The sequence below is a fragment of the Papio anubis genome, chromosome 12, assembly GCF_008728515.1.
Source record: "Papio anubis isolate 15944 chromosome 12, Panubis1.0, whole genome shotgun sequence".
NCBI lineage: Eukaryota > Metazoa > Chordata > Mammalia > Primates > Cercopithecidae > Papio > Papio anubis.
Window position 1 is genome coordinate 101,633,211 of NC_044987.1, and position 14,542 is coordinate 101,647,752.

At 44.6% G+C, this 14,542-nt stretch overlaps 1 protein-coding gene across 3 annotated transcripts in view; it reads left to right on the forward strand.

Moving 5' to 3' along the window:
• Positions 1-2,023: 2,023 nt before the first annotated feature.
• Positions 2,024-14,542, forward strand: part of NUP160 (nucleoporin 160) — a 71,266-nt gene continuing 58,747 nt past the window's right edge. The window contains exons 1-4 of one of the 3 annotated variants that reach the window (XM_003909910.5): positions 2,024-2,349; positions 2,609-2,720; positions 13,334-13,544; positions 13,867-14,089. In XM_003909910.5, the coding sequence (XP_003909959.1) occupies positions 2,148-2,349; positions 2,609-2,720; positions 13,334-13,544; positions 13,867-14,089 (748 nt within the window). In that variant the 5' untranslated portion in view covers positions 2,024-2,147. Of the gene's footprint in view, positions 2,350-2,608; positions 2,721-13,333; positions 13,545-13,866; positions 14,090-14,542 lie in introns of those variants that run through there. The other 2 variants (XM_021925784.2, XM_021925785.2) reach the window with 2 other exon arrangements.

Below are 14,542 nucleotides of genomic sequence, written 5' to 3' on the forward strand. Positions count from 1 at the left end.
AACAGGAAGGGAAGGCAAAATATGTGGCTACAGATGGTGGTAGGTGGGGAGATGTCATTGTAGAGGAAGTCCTCCCTTCCTCCTTCCTTCTTTTCAGATGGGTCTCTTTCTGGCCATGCTGGAGCGCAGTGGCAGGATTGTAGTTCACTGTATCCTCCAACTCCTGGGCTCAAGAAATCTTCCTATAGCTGGGACTACAGAGCGACACCACTATGCCTGGCTAATTAAAAAAAAAAAAATTATTAGAGATGGGGGTGTGTTGCCCAGGCTTGTCTTGAACTCCTGGCCTCAAGCCATCCTTCCATCTCAGCCTCTGATTGCTTTAATTTTCTAAATGAAGAAGCAAGTTGAGAGTCAGGATGATGACGGAGGCAGTGGAGGTTTCGGGAGTTACGAAACACTCATTTATAACAGTAAATGGAGAAGGCAAATACAATGTGTTTGCCAGGCAGCAAGATAGGTCCACTCAAGGTACATGGTCCTGATGGAGTTAGAGGGAGGCATGTCAGTATGGGTGTATAGTTTTGTTTTCTTTCTTTTTTTTGAGATGGAGTTTAGCTGTTGTTGCCCAGGCTGGAGTGTAACCGCGCAATCTCGGCTCACTGCAACCTCCACCTCCCAGGTTCAAGCGATTCTCCTGCCTCAGCTTCCCAAGCAGCTGGGATTACATGCACGCACCATCATGCCCCTGCTAATTTTTCTTTTTCTTTTTTTTTTTTTTGGAGACTGAGTCTTGCTCTGTCACCCAGGCTGGAGTGCAGTGGCGCGATCTCGGCTCACTGCAACCTCTGCCTCCCGGGTTCAAGTGATTCTCCTGCCTCAGCCTCCCGAGTAGCTGGGATTACAGGCGTGCATTACCATGCCCGGCTAATTTTTTGTATCTCACTGTTTCACCATGTTGGCCAGGCGGGTCTGGAACTCCTTACCTCGTGATCCGCCCACCTCTGCCTCCCAGAGTGCTAGGATTACAGGCGTGAGCCACTGCACCCGGCTAATTTTTCTGTTTTTCGTAGAGGCCGGGTTTCACCATGTTGGCCAGGCTGGTCTCGAACTCCTGACCTCAAGTGATCCTCAAGTCTTGGACTCCCAAAGTGCTGGGATTACAGGCATGAGCCACCACACCCGACCTTGGTGTATAGTTTTCTTCAGGCACGTTCAGCTACAGATTTGAATGTAATCGAAGTTGTTTTTACCGATGAAGAGTTAGGCAATGAAGTAATTTAATGGTATTCAGGATAAGGAAGAAACACCAATGAAGTGAGGGACAGTGAAGAGCTTGTATAACAATGGATTTCAGGTGGAATGAGGGGGCTGCACTGCCAAAGTAGGTGTCCCAGAGGGAGTGAAGTGGAAAGATAGGAAATGATGGTCAGAACCAGATAAATGAAACGGAGAATGACAGGGAATGGCTGTGGTCACTGGTAATAGAAGTGACCAACAAGCGTTGGCTATCACTAAGGAACAAAACCTTCCCTGCTGGAGATTAGCATTTTCCCCGATTTTGAACATCTACCCCCACAATATCTTCTAAACATCCACTATGGGCCCTTATTGCATTGACAGCCAAGTGCAAGATCACGGTTGGAATGAATGGCAAATTCTTTTCACGTATCCAAGTGAGTAGCACTCAGGTAACCTCAGCAGGTGGCAGCATCAAGGTTTACCACATTACGTTTCATTATACAGGAATACACGAATACAGTCTCTTGGGGGGAAAAAAGACCAAAACCAAAGGCCCTTCCCTCACTACCCCTTCCTCACCCCGCCAACCCAAGTGTCGCCACTAAAGAGCGAAGGGAGGATCGGCAAAGATTTACAGACGGACACCATAACCGAGGGAGAGGTGACCAAACACCCGGGATCCGGCAGAGGACGCCCAAAGGCTGGACTTCCCCGGACCTCGCCCCTCCTGGGAGACTGAGCCCCGCGTTTTGGAAACAGAAACAAACCCGGTCCCGCCCCCTGCCCTGCGGCCGCTGAGAAAAGGGCACCGCCCTCCGGAGGCGTTCCAGCCGGCCACTCGAAGATTCCAGCAGATACAGTCGGCCTCCCCTGCCCGCTTCTCTTCTGGATTCCCCGCTGCCCATCCTCATTCTCCCGGTGGAAGCCCGGCAACGAAGGACCGGAGCCCCCTTTCTGCTCCCGGGATGCTTCACCCGTCCGCAGCTCCGCCCGCCCCGCCCCCGGAAGTGACGGCGGCCGCGCGGCCCTGCCTTTGTCCCGTCGGGCATCGCGGCGACGGCGGGAAGATGGCGGCGGCGGGATCCCTGGAACGAAGCTTCGTGGAGCTAAGCGGGGCTGAGCGCGAAAGGCCGAGGCACTTTCGGGAATTCACAGTCTGCAGCATTGGTACGGAAGTGGCCAGGGAGGGCGCGATCCGATCTGTCCCCTCGGGCTCCTCTCATGGGTCCTAGGGTCTCTGACTCCTGGGTTCATCCTCCTGAGTCCACATGCCTCCAGCCCCGGGATCAGAGATTCCTTGATGTCCGACGTTTTCCTCTTTTCTTTGTATGGGTTGTCAGTCTGTCACCCTCTGCTTTATCAGGTCCCTTAGTCCCTGTCATTTCTCAGAAGACGCGTGTGCAGGCTGACCACGTTCATTTTGCAGGGACCGCAAATGCCGTGGCTGGCGCCGTAAAATACAGTGAGAGCGCGGGAGGCTTTTACTATGTGGAGAGTGGCAAGTTGTTCTCCGTAACCAGAAACAGGTTCATTCATTGGTAAGTGCTGTGGTTCGCCAAACTCCCCTGGAAGGTAGGGTTTGGTGTGTAAATTTTAGTTGCTGTTCCCAAAGTGCTATTCTAGAAGCGGTAATCGACACTTAGGGAAAGAGAAAGTTTTTTTTTTTCAGTTCGTATCAGAGTCGGGAAAACTGAGACACAGTTCTAGAAGAGTTTACCTTCCCCCCCACCAATACACACACACACACCAAGCAACACCAAAAGCAGAGGGAATGTAGCTTGGGGGTATAAAGCCCATAAGACTAGTTTTAAACATGAACCCATTATGTTTTTATAGTGCTTTACAGCTTCCTTCATTGAACAAATATGTTCGAGCTTCAATATGTCAGGCATTGTGCTAGGTACCAGGACGAAATGAACAAAACTGCCATCTTCATCATGCAAGACGTTGTAGCAATGTCAGAATAGTTGTGGACTCACTTTTCATGGGGAAATTTTGTGGAGGAAAACTTGCCCTAGAGGAAAAATATAGGGGTTACGAGAGGCTAATGAAAGGACCAAATGTTATTAGTGGGGCAGGAAAAGGCTTTCACAGTTACCCTGAGATCTAAAGGACACGAGGTTAGCCAGGCATGGGGAGTGGACAGAGAGGAGTCCAGCAAGCAGGATCACCATATGCAAAGGTCACAAAGTGGAAAGAATGTGGCAGGTTTGGAACTGACCAAAGATCTGTGTGGCTTAAGTGCAGTGGGTAAAACAGAAAGTAATGTGAGATACTGAGGCTGGAGAGGTAGGCAGGACTCGGACCATGAGGGACCCTTAGGCCATTTTTAAGGATTTTTGGATTTTATCCTAAGTACATTGAGTAATAATGGAATAGGTTTTTAAAGAGTTACTAACATCAAAATTGCATTTTTGGATGGGAACAGTTAACACTGGGGATTCCAAAAGGAGCGGGGGAGCAGAGGTTGGAAAACCTATCAGTTACTGTGTTCACAACTTGGGCGGCAGGATCATTAGAAGCCCAAACCTCATGTAGATAGGAATATATACACAATATATTCATGTAACAAACCTGCACATGTACCCCTGAATCTAAATTTTTTAAAATGTATTTTTAGAAGATCTCAGTCTACTTTGTGGAAAGTGGATTTGGATTAGATGGGTATAATGCAAAAAAAAGTTTGCTTTTATGATGGCCCAAGTAAGGGTTGCTGGTGGTTCAATTGTGGGAATGACTAGAAATAGAAAAGTAGATGGATTCAAGATACCTTTGGAAGATAGATTCACTAGGACTTGGTGGTGGATTGAATATGGGGTAAGGGATGGTAAAAGAAAAGGAGAGAACAAGGACAGCTCCCTAGTGTCTCATGTGACTAACCAGATGTGAGTGGGGAGGGGTTGCCATTTACAGAGATCCATAGAAGATGGATTTTGGAAAGATATGAATAATTCTGTTGGACATAGTAAATTTGAAGTACCTGGGGAGCAGCCCTTTGGAAATGTCAAGTAGGCATTGAAATTTACAGGTCTAAGGCTCAAAAGAGAGACTTTACGTTAGAGATACAAATTTCATTTAATTAAATATTTTGGCTGGGCACAGTGGCTCACACCTGTAATCCCAGCACTTTGGGGGGCTGAGGTGGGAGGATCTCTTGAGGCCAGGAGTTCAAGACCCCATTTCTACAATTTTTTTTCTTTTTTCTTTCTGTTTTTTTTTCTTTTCTTTTTGAGAGACAGTCTGGTGACTCCATTGTCCAGGCTGGAGTGCAGTGGTGCAATCATGGCTCACTGCAGTCTCCGCCTCCTGGGTTCAAGTGACCCTCCCACCTCAGCCTCCCAAGTAGCTGGAATTACAGGTATGTGCCACCATGCCCAGCTGATTTTTCTATTTGTTTTTGTAGAGATGGGGTTTTGCCTGGTTGCCCAGGCTGGTCTTGGACTGCCGGACTCAAGCAGCGCCCCATTCTCGGCCTCCCAAGTTGCTGGGATTACAGGCGGAGCCACCATGTCCGGCCTGATTTTTAAAAATTAGCCAGGCGGGGTGGCATGTGCCTTTCATCTTAACCACTCAGGAGGCTGAGGCGGGAGGATCTGATCATGCCACTGCACTCCAGCTTGGGAAACAGGGTAAGACCCCATCTCTTTTATAAAACAGGAAGAAATAAACGAAATTTGCTTGCCTAATATATTTCAGTCCATTTTTAGGGAATAGGGATATAGCAGGGAACAAAACAAAGTTCCTACTCTCATGGAGGAAAATAGGCAACAACAACAATAACTAAAAAAACAAAAAAGCCAAGTACATGTAGTTTTGTTACAGGAAAAGGGTGCCGATCCAGGCCCCAAGGGAGGGTTCTCAGATCTCACACAAGAAAGAATACAGGGCAAGTCCGCAGTGCAAAGTGAAAGCAAGTTTATTAAGAAAGTAAAGGAGGCCAGGTGTGGTGGCTCACGCCTGTAATCCCAGTACTTTAGGAGGCCGAGGCAGGTGGATCACCTGAGGTCAGGAGTTTGAGAGGTCAGGAGTTCGAGACCAGCCTGACCAACATGGTGAAACCCTGTCTCTACTAAAAATACAAAATTAGCTGGGCGTGGTGGCACATGCCTGTAATCCCAGCTAATTGGGAGGCTGAGGCAGGAGAATAGCTTGAACCGAGGAGGTGGAGGGTGCAGTGAGCTGAGATTGCACCATTGCACTCCAGCCTGGGCAACAAGAACGAAACTCCATCTCGAAAAAAAATAAATAAAAGAATGGCTACTCCATAGACACAGTAGCCCCAAGGGCTGCTGGTTGCCCATTTTTATGGTTATTTCTTGAACATATACTAAACAGGGATGGATTATTCATGCCTCCACTTTTTAAACCATACAGGGTAACTTCCTGATGTTGCCATGGCATTTGTAAACTGTCATGGCCTTGGTGGGAGTGTAGCAGTGAGGGCAACCAGAGGTCACCCTTGTCACCATTTTGGTTTTGATGGGTTTTGGCTTGCTCCTTTATTGCATCCTGTTTTATCAGCAAGGTCTTTATGACCTGTATTTTGTGCCGACCTCCTAATCTCATCCTGTGACTTAGAATGCCTTAACTGTCTGGGAATGCATCCCAGTAGGTTTCAGTCTCATGTTACCCAACTCCTATTCAAGATGGAGTCATTCAGGTTCACATGCCTCTGACAGTTTGTCAGTTGATAAATGGAATAGGGAAAGGGGAACAGCGTAAGAGGGAAGAGGAATACCTGTGGCAGTTAATGTTTTATGTAGGGTGGTAGCCAGGGGTAAGTTGACATTTGAGCAGAAGAAAGGATACCTGGGGAATGAGTATTTCAGGTGGAGCCCTCCAAGAAAAAGGAATAGTAAGTGCAAAGAACCCTGAAGCAGGAGCTTGTTGTGTTCAAAGAGTGGAAAGGAGCCAGGAGTCTGCAGCTGAGTGAACGAAGGGTAGAATAATAAGAAAGAGATAGCTTAAGGCCAGATCAGGGCTTTGTTGGTTATTTTAAGCTTCAGCTTTTGCTCTGAGTAAGATGAGAAGAAGCTGTGGAAGATTTAAGTAGAGGATGACATGATCTAAGATCTGAGTTTCTAAAGGATTGCTTTGACTGCCGTCTTGAGAATAGAGTGTGGTGGGGGAAAGGGTGGGTGTGGGGAGACCAGTTAGGAGGCTGGTGCCGCAATTCAGACATGGTGGCTTAGATCAGGGTGGTAGTGACAGAGGCAGTGAGAAATGTTCTGATTGTGGATATGTTTTCAAGGTGGATTTGTTAGAATTACTATTGCATTGGATGGGGGGTATACAGAAAGAAAAGAGTCAGAGGTGAGCCCTAGATTTTTGGCTTGAGCAATTGGAAATTAGGGAGATGTCATTAATTGAGATGGAAAAAAGTATAGGTGAAGCAGGTACTTTTGTTTGTTTTCTTCAGGTTCAGTGAGTGCAGGAGTTCTGTTTTGGACAGTTGTAATCTGAAATGCCTGTTAGATATCCAAGTGAGTGCTGAGATAGTAGTCAGGAGTTGAGTGAAGTCGGGCTGAAGATACAGATTGTGAAATTGTTGGCATTAGATGGTGCGTAAAGCTGTTCTACCGAATGAGATCACCTAGAAAGTGAGAATAAATTAGGATTTTTCACCTTCTGCACTATTATTGTCAGCTAAGTCTTCATTGTGGGGGGCTGTCCTTTATGTGATAGGTTGTTAAACAGCATTCCCGGCCTCTACCCTCTGCCTACCAATAGCACATCTATACGATCACTTCTACCCCAGTTACAGTAACCAAAAATATCTCTAGATATTGCTTAATATCCTGGTGAGTGAGGAAGAATCGCCTCCAGTTGAGAGCCACTTGAGTAGAGCGGTCTGGGACTAAACCCTGGGGCACACCAACATTTAGAAAAAGGAGGAACCAGCAAAGGAGCCCAAGAAGGAGTAAGTGAAGTAAGAGTTGAACAAAGAATGTGGTATCCCAGAAGCTAAGGGAAATATTTCAAGGAGGAGGAGAGTGAAAAACTGACAGTGTTGCATTTAAGCCAGGCAAGATGAAAAATGAAAACTGGCCTTTGGATCATGGAGGTCATTGGTGACCTGGTCAGGAATTGCTGCAGTAGTCCTACAAAAGCCTCAGTGGAGTGGGTTCAAGAGAGAAAGGGAGCAGAGGAATTGTGAGTATCGAACAGCCCTTTCAAGGTATATTGCTGTAAGGGAAGCAGAGAAATCACGTGGTAGTTGGAGGGCAAAGGGAGGAACATAGAGAAAATATACTAATATATCTGTGTGCAGTTGGGAATGACCTAGTAGATGCAGTTGAGAGCAATCACTAGAGGAAAGGAATTTGGGAAACTGAGAAGGTGGAGTATTAGGATAATTGGATATTGTTTGTTCATTTGTTTGTTTGTTTTTTTAGAGTCAGAGTTTCACTCTGTCACCCAGGCTGGAGTACAGTAGCACAGTCATGGCCTACTGCAGCCTGAACTCCTAGGCTCAATCGATCCTCCCATCTCAGCCTCCCAGGTGGCTAAGATTGCAGGCGGGCATCACCATGCCTGGCTAGTTTTTTTATTTTGTAAAGATAGAGTTTTGCTGTGTTGCCCAGGCTGATCTTGTACTCTTGGGCTGAAGAAATCCTCCTGTCTTGGCCTCCCAAAATGCTGGGATTGTAGGCATGAGCCACCATACCTGGCCCTGATACTGAAATCATTAACAATTATGGCAAGAGTAGTGTGGGAGAGAGTGACAGTGGGCCAAGAGCTAAAATCAACTGCAGTGAGCATGGGTAGCAGGTGGTATCTGATTCCGTGAGCTTCAGAGCTGAGTGATTCGGGTAGCAGAGGAGGAACAGTGGCCTAGAATGCCAGTGGGGAACAAGGACATCTGTATGTTCTCCTTGAGGCCCCACTGCAAAGGGCATGGTAGAGAAAACTTGGGTCACTGTCCTCACGGGAGATTCAGGATCCAACTTTAACCATAAGGCAGGAAAGCGAAAGAATTATTCAGAGATGAAGTTGAGGATCCAGAAAATTGTGCTAATGTCATGAGTTACCAGAAGCAAAGTAGCTCTGGGAAATCATCAGCGCTGAAAAGGTACTTACATCCTTGGGAGTAGATAAGATGTGCCTTGGGAGAAAGTGTACAGTGAGAGAAGATGATCCAGGATCAAGGTTTGAGGAAATCTAGCATATAGGGGTCAGGTCAAGGAGAAGGAGAAGAAATGGACAGGAATGTGGGAGGAAAACTGGGAGAGAGTAGTATCATAGGATTCATGAGAAGAGACTGTTTAAAAAGGAAGGCAAGGTCAAGTATGTGGAATGCTGCTAAGAGATCAAGTAAGAGGGCCATGCGTGGTGGCTCACACCTGTAATCCCAGCACTTTGGGAGGCTGAGGCGGGTGGATCACTTGAGGTCAGGAGTTCAAGACCAGCCTGGCCAACATGGTGAAACCCTGTCTCTACTAAAAATACAAAAATTAGCCGAGTATGATGGCGGGCGCCTGTAATCCCAGCTACTCAGGAGGCTGAGGTCAGAGAATTGCTTGAACCCGGGAGGTGGAGGTTGCAGTGAGCCAAGATCGCACCACTGCACTCCAGCCTGGGCGACAGAGCGAGACTCAGTCTCAAAGAACAAACGAAAAACTCTTTTAGCTCTATGAAAAGAAGAGCCTGGATTTATTCATAACATAGATATTTTTTCTCCTCAGTTATGGTTAAGATAAGTCAACTGAATCAAAAGCAACCAAAATAGTTAGATATTTCAAAGATGACAGTTCTGGGAATAAAGGCTGAGTTTCAGTAAAAGAAGAATTTGTGGTGGGATACTTTTTGGGTAAGATTTCTCCTGTCATTAGTCAAGGGAACATTCACTGAAAAGGAAGGAAAAAAGGCCTGGTGTGATCCCTCACTTTTGGGAGGCTGAGGCAGGAAGTTCTTGAGCCCAGAAGTTCAAGACCAGTCTGGGCAACTAGTGGGGCCCTATATAAAACATTTGAAAAATAGCTGAACATGGTGATGCGAGCCCATAGTCCCAGCTACTTGGGAGGCTGAGGTAGGAGGATCACTTGAACCTTACTGGTAGGTGGAGGTTGTAGTGAGTCGAGATGGTGTCACTACACTCCAGCATGGGTGACAGAGCAAGACCCTGTCTCAAAAAATGGAGGAGAGGAAAAAAACTTTAGAAACTACTTGAAAAAAGGAAGTTAATTAAAATGAAGGGAATTTGAGATGATGGGATGCTTGGAAAAAGACATGGTCAGAGTAATTTTTTTTTTTTTTTAACCGAATCTTACTTTGTCACCCAGGCTGGAGTGCAGTGGCGCAATCTCAGCTCACTGCAAACTCTGCCTCCTGGGTTCAAGCGGTTCTCCTGCCTCAGCCTCCCTAGTAGCTGGGACTATAGGCGCCCACCACTACGCCTGGCTAATTTTTTTTTTAGTAGAGACGGGGTTTCACTGTGTTAGCCAGGATGGTCTCGATCCCCTGACCTCGTGATCCACCCTCCTTAGCCTCCCAAAGTGCTGGGATTATAGGCCTGAGCCACCACGTCCGGCCTAGAATAATTTTAATAAAACATAAGAATATATTTACTCGAGAGGAGCAAATTCAATAAAACTAGGAGCTAGAAGTCAAGAAAAATAAACTAGCTGGGTGTGGTGGCTCACGTCTGTAATCACAGCACTTTGGGAGGCTGAGGCGGGAGGATCACTTGAGCCCAGAAGTTCAAGACCAGCCTGGGCAACACAGTGAGACCCCACCTCTAAAAAAATAAAAATTTAAAAAGAGGAAAAATAAAACTAATTGGTTAAATTTTTCATCTTGGTTTGTTCTGCAAGAAAGAGTTCATTTCATCATTCTAGGAAAGATGTGACCCCAGCAAGAAGTAGAGCTGCCTCTTTTGACAATCACTAAGTATCAGCTGGTGCTGCTGAGGAAGAGGTACTAAGGATAAACCTGCAGTAGATCACAAAGAGGGTACTAGTTTAATCGTAGAGATGGAAGAGAAGGAGCAGGGTCAGGAAGAGGAAAGCAACAGGCTTTGACAGATCATACCTACTGAGTCAAGGACATAGACGAGTAAATATGTACTAGTGATTTTTAAAGATAAATACTTAGAAATCAAAAGTAAGAAATATCCTTGTTAAAGTAACACAACAGCTTCTGTGCTGAGTCAGGTAGACATTGGATGGAGGGTTAAATCTGAATTTAAAGTCAGACCTAATGGCCTTGGGCAAAATGCTTTATCTCCTCTGTTGCAACTTGAGTTTGAATAAAGTTTTTTTTTTTTTTAGTTTGCGTGCATTTTATCAAAAGCACTTATTGAATGCTAGCTCTGTCCTAGGCACTTTGCTGGGTCTAAGGATATCCAAATGTGTATGCACGTGCTTTCCCTAGAGGAACAGTATTAATATTTGGGCTGTAAGAACATAGGGGCTATCGCTACACTCACAGAACTTACCATCATTGTTAATAACAAGCTCCTTTTTTATTTTTTTTTTCCAGTTACTACTTTATTTATATTACTATGCTTAAGTTACATGGAAAAAGACAGCAGTTCTAACCCATTTCAGAAAAAGTTTCCTATCAACACCAATTATGTAGTGACAAATAATTAGAAATGGTGACATCTTTGTGTCAAGACTGACAAGGAAGAATGGGCTCTAGTGCTACAGTTCATTTCTAGCAAGAAAATGGCACACTGGCCAGCACAAGCCATGCTAACACTGAGCCTTTAGCACTGGGCACAGATTTGGAGCTCTTCTCTGATGCTAGCAAATCAAGTGAAATAACTGGGTTTTTAAAAAAAAAGTTTATTGGAAGGCCAAGGTGGGCGAATCATGAGGTCAGGAGATCGAGACCATCCTGGCTAACACGGTGAAACCCCGTCTCTACTAAAAATACAAAAAATTAGCCAGGTGTGGTGGCGGGTGCCTGTAGTCCCAGCTACTCGGGAGGCTGAGGCAGGAGAATGGCGTGAACCCAGGAGGCAGAGCTTGCAGTAAGCTGACATCGTGCCACTGCACTCCAGCCTGGGCAAGAGAGTGAGACTCCGTCTCAAAAAAAAAAAAACAGTTTAAAATGAAGCCCGTGAATTTAAAAACTATACTTCTGACATATTTTCCTTTCAAAATTTCCACTTTTCCACTCTAATAGCCGAAATTTTTTTCGTACATAGCCTACCATGTAGCTGCAGATAGACTTTTCTGCCTCAAGATATAAACAGAGGGGAAAAAATTAACAGCATCCGCATAATATTCTCTATATACACTGCTATTGGATGGAAAATACATAACTTAAAAAAAAAAAAAGGTTCCATCTTAGATTCGCACAACCTCTTGTTCTGCCATTCATGACTCTGACTCTGACACTAAGGTAACGGTGTATGTAAGTAGATTTTTGTTTTCAGCGAAGGAGACCTGAGAAAAGATGAATTTATCTCTTCTTCTTCAAGAGTTATCAGATAGTCTGTAATCCCAGCCCTTTGGGAGGCTGAGGCAGGTGGATCACTTGAGGTCAGGAGTTCAAGATCAGCCTGGCCAACTTGGTGAAACCCCATCTCTACTGAAAAATACAAAAATTAGCCAGGTGTGGTGGTGCATGCCTGTAGTCCCAGGTGCTCAGGAGGTTAAGGTGGGAGGATTGCCTGAGCCCAGGAGTTCGAGGCTGTAGTGAGCTGTGATTGTACCACTGCACCCCAGCCTGACAGAGTGAGACCTTGTCTCAAAAAAAAAAAAAACAAAAAAACAAAAAACAGTTATCAGATAGTACATACTCCTCAGAGCCCTCAATCTTGAACTAGAGCACGTTCCAGGATCACATGGCCTTCCTTATAACGCTGGCTGTCTTCGGTAGCAAACTCATAGATCCATCCCAGTTTGCTATTACAGTTTTTCAGCTCACATCTCAAACCACGTGGCGGCCAGTGACCATGACCCAATCTTGAGCTTCATTGTACTGCAGGTTCACTACCTTGTTAAAAAGAAATACTCGGCCGGGCGTGGTGGCTCAAGCCTGTAATCCCAGCACTTTGGGAGGCCAAGACGGGCGGATCACGAGGTCAGGAGATCGAGACCATCCTGGCTAACACGGTGAAACCCCATCTCTACTAAAAAAAATATAAAAAACTAGCCGGGCGAGGTGGCGGGCGCCTGTGGTCCCAGCTACTCGGGAGGCTGAGGCAGGAGAATGGCGTAAACCCGGGAGGTGGAGCTTGCAGTGAGCTGGGATCGGGCCACTGCACTCCAGCCTGGGCAACAGAGCGAGACTCCATCTCAAAAAAAAAAAAAAAGTGCTCTGCAAGCGGCACCTGTGAACCACGTGGAGATGAATTCTGAGCAGTTGGTCGGGATTGTATCACAGTTTGCATAAGAAAATGGACAGGTACCACCAATATGATCAAGGAATATTCTGCCTATTTTTATGGCTGAAGTTCTAAAACCCCGTGCAGCGGTGAGATCTGTGGCTGCCAGTGGCGCCTTGCTCTTCACCTGGAATTAATAAACAAGCTTTTGGGAAGGGTGGGGGAAAAGAAAAAAGCTCCTTTTGAGGAGTAATAATAAAAGTTAGAATAGCTTATCAGTATAGAAACTAACCCTGATATGTTCAATTTGCAAAGGTATTTTTATATTATTAAAATATTTATTTTAGTAATATTTTTGCACATACATGTAAGCACATGTATACAATTGCTATTTGTGTGTGTGTGTGTGTATGTGTGCACACACAGGCTATGCGTGTGTGTGTGTGTGCACACGCATGCAATCGCAGGTTAAGAAGTAATAGAAGCAGGACATAACCGCAATTATTAAGGTTAGTTTTGTTAGATGCTGTAGTATATATGGAGGCCATATTCCACTACAAGCAATGGCCAGGGTATGGTGTTAATATTTATTATAGTAGAGTTTAATTGCATAAAATATCGTCCTAAATAAATGACCTATCAAGTTTGGAAATGTCTCTATGTAACAGAATCACAATGAAATTTGAATTTTGTAATGCTGTTTTTTATAAATTTGCATAATGTGATTTGGAGTACAAAAGTGTTCCAAATCTGTTTATCCAAAATTTTCAAATTTGGTGAATTCACTTGGACACTGTTCTTGTATACTTCAGTGCAACAGTCAGTGAGAAAGAAAAGCATAAACTTTTCAAACAAATGTCTCTTTTTCAACAGGAAGACCTCTGGAGATACATTGGAGCTGATGGAGGAGTCACTGGACATAAATCTGTTGAATAATGCCGTTCGCCTAAAATTCCAAAATTGCAGTGTTTTACCTGGAGGGGTTTATGTCTCTGAGACTCAGAATCATGTGATAATCTTGATGTTAACCAATCAAACAGTGCACAGGTTACTTTTACCACACCCCTCCCGGATGTATAGGAGTGTAAGTTGGCTAAGTGCAATATGTTTTATTTCCCAAATTACTCTGGGTGTCACAAATTTAGTGATGGAGCAATATCTTTTGGAATTGAAGGAAATTTGGATTCTCATTATCCCTCACCAAGCATACTTTGATAGCTACCACTTAAAATGATCAGGCATACATTTTAAGTTGAGAATTAGTTTTCATTAAAAAGAATGACTTTCTTCTTAAGCTTGACAGTTTACAGTTTTTTACTTTAAAAACTTTTTTAGCAATAGAGAGAAACTGAGCAAAATTCTGGTTATTTTGATTTAATAGATTCTTCTTTTTAATTACCCAACAGGAGTTGATAGTTGAAAGTCAGATGCAGTCAATATTCACTGACATTGGAAAAGTTGATTTCACAGATCCTTGCAACTATCAATTAATTCCAGCAGTACCTGGAATATCTCCTAATTCCACCGCCTCAACAGCCTGGCTTAGCAGTGATGGGGAGGCCCTGTTTGCCTTACCATGTGCTTCTGGGGGAATCTTTGTTCTTAAGCTACCTCCTTATGACATACCTGGTAAGAATGGGAAATGAGCATGGATTTAAACAAGGAATGTTAATATTGAAACAGACCTTGAAAGTTCAACCTCGTCATCCAATGCAGGGATTGCATCTCTATTGCCCCGAAACTGGTCATTCATTATTGCTTGCCTAATGAGTCCCTAATGCTTTACTTTTATACGGTGGATAAGGAACTATAAAGCATATTGGAGCATGGAAAAACAAGTAGACAAGTATAAGACAGCCTATTCTAAATCCTATAGTAGAGATGAGTTGCCTAATTGTCTACCCTGAGATGGAGGCGTTATAACATTATAATTAAATTAATTGAAACAAAGACATTAAATACCCTGCACCAAATTGCCACTATGTCTTGCCTGGATTATTGTATTAGCTTTATATATATCTCCCCAGATCTGTCCTTAACCCTCTTCAGAAACTTCTCAGGTGGACTGATATATTTAAAACC